We start from the raw sequence: 17,897 nt of genomic DNA on the forward strand, positions 1-17,897 counted from the left end.
GCTAGGCAAGTGCTCTATCATTGAGCTACAACCCCAACCCTTATTTTTCATTTTGAGGCAGGGTCTCTCTAAGTTGCTTAGGGCCTCACTAAATTGCTGAGGCTGGCTTTGAACTTGCGATTCTCCTGCCTCAGTCTCCTGAGTTGCTGTGATTACAGGTGTGTGCCACCACACCCAGCTCTTTCTTTCTTGTTGGTGCTGGGGGTGGAACCCAGGGCTTCTAGTGTGCTAGGCAGGAGCTCTGCCACTGAGCTACATCCCTAGCACTCTCCTGCCCACCCCCCACCCCCCAGGGAAAAAAACTGGGGATTGAACCCAGGGCCTTGTGCTTATAAGGCAAGCACTCTACCAACTGAGCTATATCCCCAGCCCTCCCAGCACTCTTTTTAAAATTAAGTGTGATCCTAATTCATCCGCCCTCCCCAGAGTGGTAGTGAAGATCATTGAGATAATGGATGATGATAACATGGCAACAATAATTTATTAAATGCTGGCCATGTGCCCAGGCACTGTTTAAGAGACTATGCAATTAATTCACTATAGGAGCCTTTTTATTTTGATGCTAAGAATGGAACCCAGGGCCTCCTGCATGGTAAGCAAGTGCTTTACACCTCGCCCTCAATCTAAGTACCTTTGACATTTTATAGTGGCGGGAACTAAGGAACAGAGATCAAATAAAATGCTCAAGGTCACACGACTACTGGGCTACAGAGCTCAGATTTTAACACAGGCCCCAGAGCCCACCTTCTTATCCTGGAGATGCAGGTGGGGTCTTTCTAAGAGGTATGTAACACACAACCTGCTGCTATCTTCCAGATTCAAGAACTAAGATTTTCAGGAAGGGCTTGGGAGCACTATCTTGTGCCACCTCCTCCCACTTCCCCTCATCTAGGCTAAGAGGGGTACACTGGATCCTGTAAGCTAAAAAGGGCCTAGTCCCTCCCCCATTAAGCCACCACTGCCCTCATCCTCTTGGGCAGTTTGCATAGCAGGATGACTCGAAGACCTGTTTATTATTTTGTCCCCTTTTCCTTCCAGAGTGGGATTCCTTTATTTAAAACTCAAGTCTCCTGGGGGAGTTGAGCTGGTGTGAGTCACACTTGGGGAAGAACTGGCTCTCACCACTGGAAAGGTTGAGATGGGGTGGGTCCTGAGGCATACAGGGTGAGTGTCCATCCTATCAAGGCACAGAACTAGCTCTCTGGGAATGATGGTGACAGAACAGTTTCTGTCCTTCTGGAACTCAGGATATTGGTCGGGGAGACATATCTTGACGAGGTACACAAACCAAATAATTTCTAGCAGGTGTGGAGGAGGCTGCACACAAAGAGAGCAGGAAGGGCTCAGGGACAGAGCCACACAATAGCTCCCTGGAGCTGCGGCCCTCCAGGGGGTGGATGGGTGGGGCCATCACCTGTGGGCCTCAGGGCCCTGTGCCCAGCAACGCCTGAGCAGCACAGAAGAAAGGCAGGTCCCACCCCTCTAACTGCCCTTGGGCTAACTGCCCTGGGTGGGAACTTGAACTCCTGAGGGCTTCGGAGGACTGTGTTGTAAGGTGGGTCCTTGAGAATGAGCAGATCGTTCATTCCTCCTCCCAGGACTTTTCGAAAGCAGTTCCATGCTTTAATCAGAAGGGTCAGGCTAGCTGGGGCCTCTAGTGGGGTTGAAATCCCAACACCAGGGGTGAGGACCTGGAGGCACCCTGCTGGTACCTGCTATTCACAGACCCTGTGAAGCCTCTCCTCTCCCCTGTCCCTCAGGGGTTGCTCGGTCCAGGCCAGCACTGGGCAAGGGTGCAGCCCAAATCCTGCTGAACTGACCCCTCACTGACCTCGGGGATTCTAGTCCTCCAGGTCTGGATATGGGCAGGGTCAGAGGCCGCAGAGGGGGCTGTCTCCTGAAGGCGTGGTAGCCATGGAGAGGAGATGCAAGGACAGCTTCTTCCTTGTTCCCTGGAAACTGGGAAGAGAATAGGCAGATAGGAGGAAATGGGCCACCAGGAGTGAGAGGCCTAGTGGGGTAGCCAGGCCTCACAGGAGATGACTGTGGCTGATGCTGGGAGAGAAGGGGTTAAGACGGTGAGGGGGGCAGCCTATGGCAGGAGGACACACCTGTGCGCAGGGCGGCGGGCGGGGCCCAGGTGAGGCGCTGGTGCTGCCTGGCAGGCAGAGAAGGAAGAAGGAAGAGTGGAAGCCACAGCGGGCTCCAGGCCATTGAATCCGGGCTTTGACGCCCCTTCTTCTCCTCGGCACCCACTCTCTAGGGGGCAGGCAGGCCTGGTGACAGGTAAAAGCCATCAGGCAAGGGGTCCTGGGGCTGAGCTAGAACTGTAGAGTGGGGTCTGAGGGCCAGGGAATTGGGGTGTGTTGGGGGCAGGAATAGGCTGTAAGGGTGGCAGGGGAAGGGGCTCAGAAGAGAACAGAGGGACAAGGGGCTTCTGAGGCACTGCCTGGGCCCTGGCAATCTTAACCACTCAGGGTGGGGCTGGTGGTGGGCAGCAGGGCTCACCCGGAAGCTTCCCCAGGGACACGGGTGGTGGGGGGATGGGAACCAGGGATCTGTACCTTCCCCGCAGGGAGTGTGGAGCTGGGCCTGCTGACTGGAGGTGGGCAGGCTGGGTGGGGGCCCTCGTCTTACCCAGCAGTGTTTGGGTGCTGGTTGGGAGTCTCTAATACTGCCGGGTAATGATGGAGGCCTCTGACCCTGTGTTCGTTCCATCCATCCGTTTGCTCAGGTCCTGGGACCCCCAGGTGGTTGTAACTACCCCCACCTCCCCACATAACCTGGAAACCCCATGTCCTGAGCTGAGGGTGCTGCAGGAGGGGTGGCTCTCTGTTGGCTGACTGCCCGCTAAGGGAACACAATGGCCCCAGCCCTCCTCCAATCCCGATGTGTCATCTGTTGGCTACAGAACCCATGCCCGACCTTGAGCGCGGGATTGGCTCATACTCTTCTCAAACGGCCTCAGCAGGCTTGCTGCCAGGGTCCCTGTAGCAACTGGTCAACTGTAGCCTGGAGTTCCATGTTGGCCGGCTCTGGGTCCATCTTCCAGTACAGTGTTGGATGGTCTTTGTGAAACTCCTAACACTGTCTGGTAAAGATGGCCCCCGGGTTGGTTCCTTCAGCAATGAACTTCCTGGAGTCCTGAAGAACGTGGAGGCCTCCTGACCAACAACCTATGAAGCTTTCCCCTCTTGATGAAGGTGTAAATCACTAGGAAAAGGGGAACAATGGGAAAGGAGACAAAATGGCTGCCTCTAGAGCAGCAGCAAGATTTGGAAACATATTTACTCCCTAGGTACCTCCATTGTTTTCCCACCTTGGGAATTTGAAAGAAATGAAGAGTGAATAGCAACAGGTGGATGACTAATCCAGGTTTCTTGATCCTTAATTTGTCAATCTCACCTTAGGGAGAGTGGCTGCCACATCAACTTCATCTCCTTTTCCTTCTTGACATTTAACCCCCAGAGGATGGAGAGATTATCTACTTATTTCAAAACTCTTTAAGAGGTTTACTTGCCACTTCCGACCCTATTAAAGCTTACTTCCTCTTCTACCATGTATCTTGTAATTACTTCATCCCCAGTGTTGTCCCCTCAAAAGGACAAGGGACAAGAGTAGGGCTATAGTGGAATTAGGTATAATAGGCAGACTTCATTTTCTTGGTGCTTGAGATCCAGTGAGGTCTGTCTTCCTGTGAGCCAGCTTACCTATGGATTAAAACTAGGATGCTCTTCTGCTGGGGCTCCAGAGCTGTAGGAATGAGAAGCCCACCTCCTCAGGTCCATCCCTGTCTGTAAACTGCCCTTCACATCTTGTGAAAATGAAAGTTGCAGGTGCCCACAGGACACACAACCCACTGGGCTTCTGCATGCCACTGAGGTCCCTCAGTTGATACTCATGATCTTCACTACAACTTCATGGAGGCCTGTTACCAAGGAAGCAGCCCACAACTCCGTGGAGGCCTGTTACCAAGGAAGCAACTCCCATTGGGGTCATCAGATTTTTAATTTGGCTCAGCAAAGCCACAGCTGCTCTAGCCTTAAAAAAGGAGATGTTGATAAATAAATGGAGTGGTGTGGTAGATGTGCCGGGCGGGGTGATGGGTACAGCTGGGCTTCTAGATCTGAGCCTCACTGCTCCCAGCTTGGGTGCTGTTTTGGAGCAGATTGCTGGGTTTGGAGAGCTCAAGCCAGACTCCTTGCGCCCTCTGCTGGCAGATGGAGACCTGAGGCACAAGCATGATTGGGTAACATTTGCTTCCCATATGACCAGACACCTAAAGCCTTAATTTTGGCTTAAGTAATAAAAATTTATTGAGAATTCCTGGTACGGTGGTTATCTCCTCCCACCTTGAGGGAGGGAACAACAGTGTAGGAAATCACTGAGAAATCACAAACTGTTCCAACAGCCTTGGCCAACACAGGGAGGAAGAAAGTCATTCCCCTAAATAGGGTTGGTCGTCAGTCTTCCTCAATCCACGAGGGCTCAAGAGGATGGGCACAGAGGGGACCATCACATGATATTGGGATGGAGTGTGCTGGACCCCTAGCTGGTTCCTCAAAAACTGGTGGAGAAACACATCTGCTTCCTCCCTGGGGGTAGAGTTCTGCTCATCAGGCTCATTTCTTACCCTTGATGAGGCTGTCACTGGAGAAAAAGGACAGAAGGATGACATTACTGAAGACATAAATGTGAGATGCAGAATATCCAGGTCATTCCCACCTCTTCTGTTTGAGGGTCTGTGGAGGAGGTGACTTAGGGGAGGTAGTAGGGCTAGGCACTGGGAGAAGATGGACTTCCCCACCAACCCCAATAAGGACAGCAACAACTTACCTTCCCCTGTGACCACCAGACCATGAGGTGAACAGGAAAAAGAAAGAGAGAAATGCATGTGATTTAACAGCTTCAGGCCCCAGTCAGCTCTAGGGCCTCCACTCCCAAGAGAAAACCACAGAATAGAGACCAGGATCGCAGGCTCACAAAAGACTTGTTCTCTTGGCCACTCTCATTTCTGCTCCCTCCTTTCCTTATACGCTTCCATGTACCACAGCAACTGTTTGAGAGTTCTTAACACTGAATATTATCTGTGCTTACAATCAAAGTGCCTTTCATACAAATAATCAACCACCCCCTGGTTTTTGGGTGGTTCTAGAGATTAAACCCAGGGGCTCTCTACCACTGAGCAACATCCCCAGCCCTTTGGGTATATTTTTAAGATTTTGAGATAGGGTCTTGCTGGCCTAGAACCTGCAATTCTCCTGCCCCTGAGTGGCAGACATGTGCCACTGCACCTGGCCAGCCACCCCCTTTTCTAATTGTGGTTGAAAAAGTATCAAGAGTCATATGAGTAGCTGTAACAGGCTCCAGAGCCCAAGAGACCCCAGACTCAAGCCCCATGTTTTTTGTGACATCACACTGTGCAGCTCTATTCTCACCGGGTAAAACTTTCATCCTGTAGGTTCAGCACAAGGTTATCAGCCGTAAGATAGATACGATTTTGTGATGTGGCAATCTACAGAGCAGCAAATAAGACAAATGCAAGCATTAGTAAAGACCTTGATTCCTATGCTTTTGATTCAACAGCTACTTAATGGAACATGTGGCTGAGACAGGGATATAGCAATAAGCAATGACTATGACATATTAATACTATAACAGGAATGAATGGAAGGTCAGGGAAGCCCTGGGCAATCAAGGGAATGAGAGTCAGAGAACTCAGTTTGAGTAGAAACCTGAATGAGATGCTGAACTCCCACACTCACCGTCTTGGAGATGTTCTGGGCTGCCCGTATTTTGCGAAGCTTGATGTAGCCAGGATTTTTGCTCAGTGCTTCTCCAAGGTGAACAGGGCAGGGTTAAGGGTCCACACAAAGTGAGATCTCAACTCCTGGCCCCACTCTTACTTACTCTCTCATGGCAGTCCTCCTCTGGGCTGTCAGATCCAAGGTTGTGATCACATGGCTGGTGCCCATCCCTTTTGGCCCCCACCTGTGGGCCTCCCTGCAAACTGCTGCCAGGAACTAGGGGCAGCAACAGACATGAGGGCAAGGCCAGCAGTGCTATTGATCTGGCCTTACAGTAGGGAGCCAGGACTCAGGTTTCCCCACCAAGATTTCAGATCCCATGTGTACCTACCCCCCCAGGAGCCAAGGGTCAGAGAGCACAAAGTCACATTCGCCTTATTCTCATCAGTCGGCCCTTGAGGGAGGATGGGGAAAGCAGGGTGCCTGGGGACAGGCCAAGGATATCATCTTGGCAGCCTCTGCCTCACCCTCAGCCTGCACAATTTTCTGCCGTTGTTCCTGTTTTGCTTTTTCCACCAAGAACTGGGCCCGCTGGGCTTCTTGCTGAGCTGTGGTGGGAAAGTCGGGGGGGGGGGGGGCACAGTGAGGTGACAGTGACAGGATCCCCAACTTTGGACAGCTCTGTCCTCCTTCTGTCTTCAAAAGCCCTTGCTCCACTCCTCTTGTGACTCACCCACTTGTTTGGCTTCTACAGCAGCTGTGTACTCCCGGCTAAAACTCAGCTCTGTGATGGCTACATCATCCAGGATGAGGCTGAAATCCTTGGCCCTTTCTGTCAGCTCCCGTCGGATCAACAGAGATACCTGGGGGCAATGGTGGGGATGGGAATGAAGGGATGTTTGAGGGGACTGAAGAACTGGAAGGCTGTACGGCTGTAACCATTTGAATACCAGATCTCCTGGTATAGCAAGAAATTCATCAGTCCATTCTCAGTTCCTTAAGGACATTCATTAGGGCAGCTGAATTGGAAGGATTTGGTTCAATCTATCCATTTGATAGATGAGACAGCCTCCAAGAGATAGTATGATTGTCCCAAGTCACAAAGACTCCTAAACCTTTACTCTTCAATATAGCAAGCATCCCCTTAGCTTCCTACCAGGCAAACTTACAACAAAACTTTGTCATTATTTCCTCCTATGCTTCCTTCATAATATTGATTGCTACTGTGTTCTGTGTCCTACAGTGGCAATTAGTACAGCATTTATATGGAAATGAAACTAGGATCACAACCTTTTTTTCATAATTCCTAGTACCCTGGGTCTAGGAGGGAAATGTTTCCACCATGCAGATGGTGATGGGAGTCAGACCTGAGCCCTCTGGGTGATCAGCTGTGATGCATTGAACTTGGCCACCACGCTCTTGAGCACCTCGTTGACAATGGACGGCAATACTCGCTCCTCGTAGTCTAGCCCTAGGCGCTGGTACATGCTGGGGAGCTCTTGGGCATTGGGTCGAGACAGCACACGCAGGGAGATGTTCACCATCTGCAGGTCTGAGAGAGAGGTCAGCAGTGGCTGGTCAAGGCCAACTCTCCCCTCAAATATTTTCTTCTCCATGTGCTTCCATCTAAGCCTAGTGTACACCCTAGCACTCTCCTGGGGGAGAATAATCAGGTTGAGAAAGAAGATGCTACAAGGCATATGCAAAGTGCATCCTTGTCCACTGTGGACCTACAACCCCTACATTAGTAAACCTTACACCTATTTTTACCACTGAATCTTGAGCAACCTCTTAATGTAATCTTTATCATGCAGTACTGCGATCAGCTGCCTCTTTTTACTACAGTATTAAGACTTCATAAAGATTGTGTTTTATGAATATTATTCCCAGGGCCTAGGGCTTAGTGAATGAATAAGTGATACACATTAAAAACAATATAAAGAAGCACATTGCTAGTTATATTAAGCTACATGTCTCAGTGTGTACCTGTGTGTGTTTGTGTCCAATGAGGCAGGGGTCAGGGGACTCTCAAAGGCATGCTTCTAACTAAGTAGTCTGTAAGGAAAGGACTAGTGAAGAGAGGAGTCAAACTTTTTCAGGGCAGGGCATACAAGTAAAAAAAAAAAAAGGCTTTGACTTAGGCACTAAGACAAAAAACGACAGAGGGAAGGGGCTGTTAAGAATAAAAACATGAAGACACTCAGTGTGTTGGAATATACTGCTTTAGCCCCAGGAGGCAGACACTTTTCCAGATGTGGAAACCAAGGCCTAAAAGATCCCACACTTCCATGTTGCCAGGCTCCCTGTTCACTTCAGGTAATCTATTCTGCCACGTGACTTCCAATTGCCCACACTTACCTTTGGAGCCTGTGGGGGAGGAGATTTTTCTGGGTCTGGCCCGAATGTCATAGATAATGGGGTACTGGAACCAGGGAATCCTGAAGGGGAGAGGGCAGGGATAGAAATTAGGAAACTGACGTTTCATTAATTCGGTCTGGTTTCCCTTCACCTCACCACTGTTTTTTTTTGCTTGCTCTTCTCGGTAACAGGAGATTCTCTTCTTCCTTTGGAGAACAGTTTATGTGTTGCTAGAGTTTGAGGAGCCATCACTGTCCTGGGGCCAGGGGTGATTATGGGAAAGAGCAGCGCTGAATCCTGATGCAAATTCTACTAGTCCTTGGTGGGTCGCGTCAAGGGTGAAGGGTCAGTTAGTACGCTCTGCTCGCCATTACCTGAAATGAAGGCCCTCGGCCAGAATGGTGTCCTGCTGTACGCCACCGATCCGATTAAAGAAGATGGCTCTGTGCCCGCCTTCCACTGTGGAGAGAGGGGTAGGGATCGGACCAGGCCGCTGTTCAGGGTACATGCGCGGCTCAGAGAACGGGATCGGTTCAGGTGGGACAGCGTGAGGCGCTAGGTGAATGCGGACAGCTGGAGAGACAGGGCAGGGATTTGGGGCCTGGGGATTCCAGTGAGCGGGCGGAGGTGGCTCACCGGTGAACACGGATTCGCGGACGCCATAGGCCACAGCGCCGGCCCCCAGCAGCAGCTTCAGCGCCGTGCCCATGCCCCGAGGCCCGGCGGGCAAGCGTCCCGCTAAGTCCTTCAAATTCTGGGCCATATCTGATTCTGAGGGCGGCGGCACCTGAGGTCAGGAGGGGGTGCCCGCCCGTCTCTACCCGACTCCAGTTTGGAGATCACAACCAGCACACGAGGGATCGGAGCGGCAGTGCTCGCGGGAGAAAGGGCACCGGAAGTGCGCTCTCTTCTAAACCCTCCCCTTTTGCCTGCAGCGGACCCGAACTTCGCGCACAGGAATCGCGCATCCGGAAGCTCCTCCCCTTTCTGGAACCCTCCGCACCCTGAGAGGCTTCGGTAGCGCCAGACTTCAAGCCCTCGCCATTTCCAAGCGCCCACTTTCAAAATGGCAGCCCGCAGGAAGTTTACGATTCTGACGCGCGCGAGGTGCTAGTTTAAGACGATAGCATGACTTCCGGGCTGACTGTAAAGATGGCTGCTCCCAGTGATGAATTTCAACCGCGTGAGCTGCGCTTTGGGGAGCAGGAGCAGGACTGGGATGCTGCGGCGTCCAAGAGGCCTCGACTCGGGGCAGGAAGCAAGAGCGGAGGTCGTAGGCTTATTGTGGTGTTGGAAGGGGCCAGTCTGGAAACCGTCAAGGTAGCTTGGAACAGAAAGTCCACACTAGTAGCCATATAAGCTGGTACTCCGTGGGATAAGGGAGGGTTAGGGGCACAAAGTGAATGGAGAAAGAGTTGAAACATGCTTTTGGACGATGATGGGTCACCTAGTTGGTCATCTCTTGGTTTCACATCCTGTGTTGGCAATACCTGTTTTCTTTTTGCCTTTCTTGACACCCACTCTAGCCCTCGCCTCCTTGATTCCATTTGTTTACCAAGATTCCATAATAGAAAAATCAACTAAAGTGAGGCGAGGTCATCTATCGCGGCCTCCTACATCCCAAAAAGAAAGGTAAATTACTGTAGCCTAGGTTGCCCAACCATTTATTGCTAAAGACTTGACCTTTCATTTCGTTAAAAGGATCTCCACTGTCAGAAGTTTCTATCCACCTCGAAATACTGCCTGGACCAGATTATAATTTAATACATTTTATTTTTACCATCATTCATTTATTTTTCTGAAAGGAATAAAACCAGCAGTTCATTGCCCTAAAGCCTTGGGCAGTGTTCTCATTTCCTCTCTTACCATTGAGAGCTAAATTTGTTCATCGAGTAGCTACCAAAGTAGTTTAGATGTCAGACCTTGGTTTTTAACACTTATTTTACTGTATGATTTCGGGAAAATAAGTTTGTCTTCATTTTATAAAATGGGGATATACCTCAATTGTGAGCCACAAGGGGGACTGTGATGAAAGTCCTTTAAAAAGAAGTAGTACATTTTGGGCTGGGGATATAGCTCAGTTGGTAGAGTGCTTGCCTCACATGCACAGGCCCAGGTTCAGTCCCCAGCACCACAAAGAAAAAGGAATAGTACATTTTAATAATCTAAGGTGAGACTCTTTTCCATATTTTTTTTTTTTTTTTTTTTGGTACTGATATTTGAATCCAGGGGTGCTTTACCACTGAGCTACATCCCCAGGTTTTTTTTACTTTGTATTTTGAGACATGACCTGGTGAAATTGCCAAGGCTAACCTTGAATTTGTGATCCTCCTGCCTCAACCTTCCATGTGACTGGGATTACAGGTGTGCACTGGCCCCTTTTCATTTTCTCAGGTTTTGATACCTTTCTTCTTTTCCTTCCTTCTCTTTTTTCCCTTTCTGGATTGAACCCAGGGTTCTCTACCACAAGGATTAGGCTCAGGAGTTCTTTATTACTCTATTTTTTTAATTTGAGACAGGGTCTTGCTAAATTGCTTAGGGCCTTGCTGTGTTGCTGACGCTGGCCTCAAACTTGTGATCCTCTTTGCCTCAGCCTCTTAGATTGCTGGGATTATAGATATGCAACATTGTATCTGGTGGGACAGGCTGGCCTCAATTTGTAATTCTCCTGCCTCAGACTCCCAAGTAGCTGGGAGTACAAACAAGTGTGCTCCACCATGCCTGGCTTCTGTAATTCATACCTTTTTTCTTTCCGGATTGAACCAAGGGGTACTTTACCACCAACCTACATCCCTAGGGCTCTGCCCTTTTATGTTGAAAAAGTTTCTTATTGTCCAGGCTGGCCTCCATCTTGGAATCCTCATGCCTCAGCTTTCCTAAATCACTGGGATTACAGGTTTTGTGTCTGTCTCTGGCCCAGCCCTTTTTGTTTTGACTAAGTTTTCCTAAATTGCCCAGGTTGACCATGAATGTTATTCATATTTCTACCTTATAGGTTATTTCTCAGTAATTACCTGCTAGCTTTCTAACCTGTTAACTCTGTTCTTTGTTTTTTTTTTTTGTTTTTTGTTTTTTGTTTTTTTTTTTTTTGGTACCAGGGATGCTTAACCATTGAGCTACATCCCCAGACCTTTTTAATTAATTAATTAATTAATTAATTAATTAATTGCGGTACTGGGGATTGAACCCAGGGCCTTGTGTTTGCAAGGCAAACACTCTACCAACTGAGCTATATCCCCAGCCCCTTTTTTTATTTTTTATTTAGACACAGGGTCTTACTAAGTTGCTTAGGGCCTCACTGATTTCTGAAGCTGGATTTGAACTTGCAATCCTGCCTCAGCCTCCTGAGCTGCTGGGATTACAGTTGTGCACTACCTTGCCTGGCCTAACCTATTAACTTTGAATGTTAATTTTTTTTTTTTTTTTTTTTTGTGGTGCTGAGGTTCAAACCAGTGCCTGACACGTGCAGGATAAGTGCTCTACCACTGAGCCACAACCCCAGCCCCTGAATGTTAATTTTGACATTTGTCATGTCAGGCTATGCCATAATAACTGTAATTTGCAAATGTGAAAAGCTTGTTTGTGTCAGCAGTATTCGAGAATGCAGACTCAACACTAGAGTGCTTGGATTCAAATCTTTTCGGCTACTAGTCGTGTGACTTAGGCAAATAATTTTACTTAATTGCTTTAAGTAGTCCATGGGGATAGTAATGGTTAGAAGGATTAAAGGAGTTAATAACATATAAAGTGTTTAGAATAATGTCTGGCACTGGAATAGGTTGTTAGTAATATTAATTCCAGATTACTTATTGAGAAGTTTATGGCCAAATTAAAATTCCTAGAGCATAACTCTAGAAGCATTTGGGCCAAGTTGTCATCAGTGGTACTTCAAGGGTGATAGAATTCATAGCTGGTGGAAATCTTCATCAGACTGTTGTTAACTTTTGTCTTCCTTGTGCTGTCACTTGTTGCTTCTGCCAGTCTTCTCTGAGCCTGTTCTTTTTATTTATTCCTCTATTCTAACCTCACTGACTTCCTTTAAGTTCTTTGAAAGCACCAAGTTCTTATTCCTTGAGGCCATTGAATATATTGTTTTTTAACTGCAAGCTCCCCTTGGTCAGCTTTTGTCACACTGATTACTAATCTGTTTATTCACTTAATAATTAAGTTTCTGCTAGTCATGGTGTCACACACTATAATCCCAGCAACTTGGGAGACTGAGACAGGAGGATTGAAAGTTTGAGGCCAGACTCAGCAACTTAGAACTTGTCTCAAAATTCAGAAAAAACAAACTGTATAAAAAGGGTTAGGGATGTAGTGGTTGAGTGTCCCTGGGTTCAATCCCCAGTACAAAAAAAAAAAAAATCGTGAATTTCTATGATGCTGCTCATTCTTTTGTTACTAGGTTAAACCAAGGAATTTCAGGTTGTTTTATTACATTCAGGGAAAGAGATGAATGAATGATAGGTTAAAAATGAAGATGTAGAAATTCTTTTCTTCTGTCTCTAATGCTTTTTTTTTTTTTTTTTTGGTACTGGGGATTGAACCCATGGGTGTTTTACCACTAAGCTACACATCCCCAGCACTTTTTTTTTTTGGTGTGTGTGTATTGGTGTGTGTGTATGTTGTTTAGAAGGGGTCTTGCTAAAGTTGTGCAGCAGGCTGGCCTCAAATTTGATTCTCCTGCCTCAGCCTCCCAAGACACTGGGATTACAGGTGTGCCAGCATGTCTGGTTTCCAATACCTTGTACAATCAAGATATCTGGTATTCATTCTCATTATTCTACTCAGTGGTTTTCAAGCTTATTAACTCACCACAAGTTACATTGTGAGCCAGTATACACATTGAACTATATGAAAGCAAAAGTTTCATAAACTGTTATTTATAAATCATTACTGTGTGAAGTACTTTTGACTTTTTTTTTTTTTTTTTTTTCCCCAGTACTGGGGATTTAACTCAGGGGTGCTCTAATATGGAGCTACATCCCTAGGTTTTTATTTTGCAACAGCCTAAGTTGCCCAGGTTGAGCTTGTACTTGCCATCCTCCTGCCTCAGCCTCTCTAGTAGTGGGGTTAATAGGTGTTCACCACCCACTCAGCTACTTTGATGTTTCTATTGTTTCATTGAAAGAACAAAATTGATGGTTAAATTCTAATGGGTTGAAACTGGATTAGTCTATTCAAGGGATGGTTCTTCAGGGTAGCCCATGGCTTCAGGTTTTGGTTCTTTGTTTTTTTCTTCTTGCTTACTCTTTTGACATTTCTGTTCTTTATTGCTGGGCAAGTGCTCTGCCACTGAGCTATACCCCTGGTCCTTGTTATTTAGGCTGTTCAAGTGATTTCAGAGTCTATATCCCACTCCCCCAAACTTGGAGTTATTTCTTGAGCTGCTACAGGTGTAGTCCAGTTCTTTATTACACTTCTAATTCACATAATGAATAGAATTACCAGACTAATATATTTGAGACATTTCCATCATGCTTCTCTTACTCTAGAATTCTCACTTTGTGTTTGATATATAAGGATTCTGCAGATTACAAAGCAATTTCATACATAATCCCTGTCTTTCAGTGCCTCTATTCTCTTTTCTCCAAATAATGTTTTTGCTTTTTGATTCTCTATAAATCTTTACTCATGCCAGTCCAAAACTAGGAGTAACACTTCTAAATTGTTTCACATCCTAGAAAAGTGTTCCTTGACTTTGTACATCATTAGGATTTCCACATTAATTCCTGTTCACATTTGTAGCATATGCACTTAGTGTATGTTTGTTTTAAGCAAACTAAGGGTATTGATGATGTATTGTTTTCCCCAGTACATATGAATACATATACTCCTGTAATAAACAAGCTTTCAGCCAAGTTCACTAACCTAACTTCTACCTGGTTCTAGGTGACCTTCCTAATAGCCACAGGTTTTAAAATTAGATTTAGTGTAGACTACAAGTTGTACCTTCTTCCCTTCCCTTCTAAGATAGGCTACTTAGGAGGGTGTGCATGTAAATGTGACCACACAGTGATCCCCTGAAAGGCTTGCTGGGCCCCACCTCCTTAAGTTTCTGACTTTGTTGTAGGCATTAAGTCAGCCTGAGAGTTTTTCTGAACAAATTTTCAGATGACGATGCTGGTTCAGGGACCACATCTTTAGAAGTCTTGTGCTAAACAGAAGAACCTTCTGTTGCTTTATCATGTTCTCTGTTCTTCAGGTAGGAAAGACATATGAGCTACTCAACTGCGACAAGCACAAGTCCATGTTGTTGAAGAATGGACGGGATCCTGGGGAAGTGAGACCAGACATAGCCCACCAGGTAACAGAGCTCACAGCCCTTTGAACTTTTATATAAACGTAAGGCAGCTGAATGCTGCCTCTGTTTAGCCTTCACTGTGCCTTGGTTTCTGTCTTCCTCAGAGCTTACTGATGCTGATGGATAGTCCCCTGAATCGAGCTGGCTTGCTGCAGGTTTATATTCACACACAGAAGAATGTGCTGATTGAAGTGAACCCCCAGACTCGAATTCCCAGAACCTTTGACCGCTTTTGTGGCCTCATGGGTGAGAAGCCTTAGGACTTAAGTTCAGAATGAAAAGTTGGCAGTGGTGAAGAAGGAAGAGGAAAGGGAGAATGAAATGTGGCATTCTTCAGTGAGGGAGAGGGGCATGACTAATGCCAGGATAGACTCTTTTTATTTTTCCACATGCATGGAAATTCCACTCTCCTGTTTGTTATAGTGGGTTCCTGGCTGAGCCAAAAAGGGAGAGTCTGAACCTATTACTACCTGCTGGTCAAATGCTTGATAGGTGTTTGTTTGCAACATTTTAGTAGTATAGTCTGGATATAAAGGGCACATGGAACCCATCTTACCTGTGGGTTTTTCTGGTTGTATCACTGGGTAGGAGTACAGACTCTACCTAGATCTGAACTTTTTTCCTCTCCTAGTTCAGCTTTTGCACAAACTCAGTGTTCGAGCAGCTGATGGTCCCCAGAAGCTTTTGAAGGTGAGGTATTAAAACCTAATAGTTGGAGGTTGGGTTATGGGACTGTTACTGGGGCTGATTTTTCTGTTTTTCTTTAGGTAATTAAGAATCCAGTGTCAGATCACTTTCCAGTTGGTTGTTTGAAAATTGGCACTTCTTTTTCCGTTCCAGTCATCAGTGATGTGCGACACCTAGTGCCTAGTAGTGACCCTATTGTTTTTGTGGTGGGGGCCTTTGCCCATGGCAAGGTAAGGTCTGGTTTAACCCTTAGATTCTTCAGAGTTGAAGCTTAGTACAGAATTCCAAGAGCAAGCACTTAGCAAGTGCTCTGCCTAAGCCAGTTCCCCAGCCCTGACAATCCTTGTCCTTACAAATTGAGAAATAGAGGGTAGCAGCAGACCTAGAAGACAAATGGTGGTTCCAGCTCCTGCCTCAGTGTATCCTTTGAGGACTGCTGGCATATTTGTAACAGACAAAGCTAGCATCTTCTTTGTCCTTTGTGGAAGTAGATAGTAGACACACTTGTGAAATATTAGCTCAGCTGTTTTTCCTGCCCCAAAGGAGGGCTGAACCTGCTATAGAGTGACGGTTGACCAGATTCTTCTTTTCTAAGGTCAGTGTGGAGTATACAGAGAAGATGGTGTCCATCAGCAACTATCCTCTTTCTGCTGCCCTAACCTGTGCCAAACTTACCACAGCTTTTGAAGAAGTATGGGGGGTCATTTGACAGTAGCAGAACCTAGCTCTGAAACAAAAGACTGTTGGCATTGTAGCCCTTGACCCCATTGACTGCTGCTGCACTGAAGACTGTGGAGTTTGGGGAATACATTGCTGTGTATTTGTTCTTCTTTATCCTATAAATACTGTTTTTGCAAACCTAGTTGTTTCTGGGGACGGGGGGGTCCTGAACTCAGTATCTACTGGTATAAATTGTTCCCCTTAGACATCAGGGACACAGAGTTTGCAGATTTGGTTGGTTCCAGGATTTGAAGGCAGGCTTTAGCTCCTGGTTTCCCATATTCCTGTACTGTGAAGGGAAAGGACTTGATGACTCCAGCCATGGCAAGTACAGATAATTGTGTGTTTGAAAGAAAGCAGTCAGGGACACTAGCAGTGAAAAACTGAACAAACAGAAGTGATTTTATCTGGTATAGTTCCAAGATAGAAAAAGTGGAGCAGGTGGGGCCTTGTGCCCTCCCTCCCCCCCATAGGGGGGGTAGGTGGTATCGGCACATATACAATCATAGTAAATTGGCAGAGAACACAACAGATTCCTGGCTAGAGAGGAGAGATAAGGCAACGTGCATGGGGGAGTCTGAGGGGGGTGCGGCCCCTGTGCTCCTCCCACAAGAACTTCCCCTTTGGCCCAGTGAAGACTTGGCGGGCAGCAGAGGCACAGCTAGGAGTGGCACGCTTCCAGCTCCCTGGCTTTTCTGTTCTCTGAGCTCTTGGGCGAGGGAGTGCTGTGAAAAGGGAGACAAGTAGTTTCTGCACCAGTCCTGCTCTAGGCCACCTGCAAGGAAAGATGTGATTGGAAGGCTGGTCAGTGGCACCTCCAGGTCCTGGTCCTGCAGCTTCCTCCTAGCATTCCTTAGAGTATCAGTGCCCCATACTGTGTCCCCCAGCAGCCATGCTACCTTGAAATCCACCCCAAATTTCCAATACTAGCTTTTCCCCTAGTCTGTGGCTCCAGTCTAAAACCTGGCAGTTTAATGTTAGGTGTAGAATGTTTACTTACCAGGGAAATAGATTATTCCATTTTCTTTAACTTCTCTTTCCTTGGCACCATTGATTTGTGAATATAAGGCAATATGAATAGTAGGCTCAGGAAGAAGACGTGACCAAGAAAATAGACAGATTTATATACCTGGGGAAGAGAGAGATAAGCATGGGGTGTCTTGAGGTTTGAGATGTTTCAGTGAGTCTCTTGGCAACCTTTCAAGAGGGCCTTCACTAACCTTAAACCATTTGTCCCATGTGAAGAGGCAGAAGGCAGTCATTGAGTAACCCATGAAGAGCCAATGGATGGTCTGTTGCACCAAGTAGAAGAAGGGCTGCAGGACAGTAACGGAGGCCAGGTTGCTCAGGGCTGGGCTCTCTCGAATTAGGTTGGCAGCCTGGGAAGGAAGGAGAGTAGTTATCAGTGTCTTCATCCCTTCTGACTCCCCTTTTTACTTAGCAACCTTGAGGCCTACCTTCTTTTCCACAATAACAATGAGGAATTCCATCTGGAAGCAGACCAGGTATCCTGAGTGTAGGCCATGCCAGAGGGCCAAGAACAGCAACGAGAGACCCTGGGACAGTTCTTTATTTCCAAGGAACTTGAGTCTTTTGAAGAAGTAACTAGAGAAAAGGGTGGGCAAGGATAAGTCTTACACTGACTACTCATATTCCCACTATCCTGCGTCTGGGCTCCTGGTGCCCTGACAAGTAGAGTGGTAGCTGACTCCCACTTGTGGCCATGGGGGAGTTGGGGTACAGAAGGCAGTGGTAACTGGGTATCTTTAGAGATGGAAGGTGATGGCCATTGAGAGTCCGAAAACAAGACTCCAGGTTAATAACTGAGTGCCTACTAAGTGCTTGACGCTGAAAGGGCAGTGGGAAAAGAGATCAGTCTCAAGCTGCTATACTCTAGTGGGGACAAATGAAGATATAAATAGGGCAAAGGATAACAAATATAGTGGCAGAACTGGGATTAAGCCGGGGCTTGAGGCCCTTTTATGGAATGTTTTGGAGGGATGTGAGTAGGGATAATGGATATGTAAGAATGAAGGGAGATTCTACCCAAGTGGGAAAGAGGGACAGAGGTGGCATCATAC

General features: G+C 47.1%; 3 protein-coding genes and 2 non-coding genes across 8 annotated transcripts in view; 1 reads left to right on the plus strand and 4 right to left on the minus strand.

The window, feature by feature from the left end:
* Nucleotides 1-291: 291 nt before the first annotated feature.
* Nucleotides 292-367, minus strand: Trnai-uau (transfer RNA isoleucine (anticodon UAU)). Its single transcript has one exon. It is a non-coding gene; the product is annotated as a tRNA-Ile (tRNA).
* Nucleotides 368-4,272: 3,905 nt separating this feature from the next.
* Phb2 (prohibitin 2) lies at nt 4,273-9,038 on the minus strand. Its single transcript, XM_047548095.1, has 10 exons — nt 8,742-9,038; nt 8,480-8,564; nt 8,106-8,185; nt 7,115-7,299; nt 6,481-6,610; nt 6,252-6,355; nt 5,766-5,843; nt 5,439-5,515; nt 4,837-4,842; nt 4,273-4,650 (listed from the first exon to the last, which is right to left on the minus strand). Exons 1-10 carry the CDS (start codon nt 8,866-8,868, stop codon nt 4,623-4,625), a joined length of 900 nt encoding a protein of 299 aa, XP_047404051.1. The 5' UTR covers nt 8,869-9,038; the 3' UTR covers nt 4,273-4,622.
* On the minus strand, nt 5,937-6,199 carry LOC124984157 (small nucleolar RNA U89). Its single transcript, XR_007108614.1, has one exon. It is a non-coding gene; the product is annotated as a small nucleolar RNA U89 (small nucleolar RNA).
* A 65-nt stretch (nt 9,039-9,103) lies between the features above and the next one.
* Emg1 (EMG1 N1-specific pseudouridine methyltransferase) lies at nt 9,104-15,954 on the plus strand. Of its 4 annotated transcripts, none has more exons than XM_047548097.1 (6): nt 9,109-9,425; nt 14,311-14,412; nt 14,514-14,655; nt 15,041-15,099; nt 15,177-15,326; nt 15,697-15,954. In XM_047548097.1, the coding sequence occupies exons 1-6, from the start codon at nt 9,234-9,236 to the stop codon at nt 15,781-15,783; spliced, it is 732 nt and encodes a 243-aa protein (XP_047404053.1). In that variant the 5' UTR covers nt 9,109-9,233; the 3' UTR covers nt 15,784-15,954. The 4 variants fall into 4 exon arrangements, with proteins under 4 accessions (XP_047404055.1, XP_047404054.1, XP_047404053.1 ...); XM_047548096.1 differs by having other exon boundaries at nt 9,116-9,425; nt 15,692-15,954; XM_047548099.1 differs by lacking the exon at nt 15,177-15,326 and having other exon boundaries at nt 9,104-9,425; nt 15,692-15,954.
* Nucleotides 15,955-16,192: 238 nt separating this feature from the next.
* Nucleotides 16,193-17,897, minus strand: part of Lpcat3 (lysophosphatidylcholine acyltransferase 3) — a 46,181-nt gene continuing 44,476 nt past the window's right edge. Inside the window, exons 10-13 of the mRNA XM_047548093.1 lie at nt 17,274-17,421; nt 17,037-17,195; nt 16,817-16,945; nt 16,193-16,591 (exon numbers count right to left, since the gene is read on the minus strand). Coding sequence (XP_047404049.1) covers nt 16,829-16,945; nt 17,037-17,195; nt 17,274-17,421 — 424 coding nt within the window. The 3' untranslated portion in view covers nt 16,193-16,591; nt 16,817-16,828. The remainder of the gene's footprint in view (nt 16,592-16,816; nt 16,946-17,036; nt 17,196-17,273; nt 17,422-17,897) is intronic.

The sequence above is a fragment of the Sciurus carolinensis genome, chromosome 4 (assembly GCF_902686445.1).
Source record: "Sciurus carolinensis chromosome 4, mSciCar1.2, whole genome shotgun sequence".
NCBI lineage: Eukaryota > Metazoa > Chordata > Mammalia > Rodentia > Sciuridae > Sciurus > Sciurus carolinensis.

Bases quoted from the DNA above. Each gene is read 5' to 3' on its own strand.
- Phb2 (XM_047548095.1), bottom strand. From the start codon at position 8,868: ATGGCCCAGAATTTGAAGGACTTAGCGGGACGCTTGCCCGCCGGGCCT. The intron at 6,356-6,480 runs GTGAGTCACAAG...TTCCCACCACAG, and splicing joins TGTAGAAGCCAAACAAGTGG to CTCAGCAAGAAGCCCAGCGG. The intron at 5,516-5,765 runs GTGAGTGTGGGA...GCTGCTCTGTAG, and splicing joins CCCAGAACATCTCCAAGACG to ATTGCCACATCACAAAATCG.
- Emg1 (XM_047548096.1), top strand. From the start codon at position 9,234: ATGACTTCCGGGCTGACTGTAAAGATGGCTGCTCCCAGTGATGAATTT. The intron at 14,656-15,040 runs GTGAGAAGCCTT...TTCCTCTCCTAG, and splicing joins CCGCTTTTGTGGCCTCATGG to TTCAGCTTTTGCACAAACTC. The intron at 15,100-15,176 runs GTGAGGTATTAA...GTTTTTCTTTAG, and splicing joins GTCCCCAGAAGCTTTTGAAG to GTAATTAAGAATCCAGTGTC.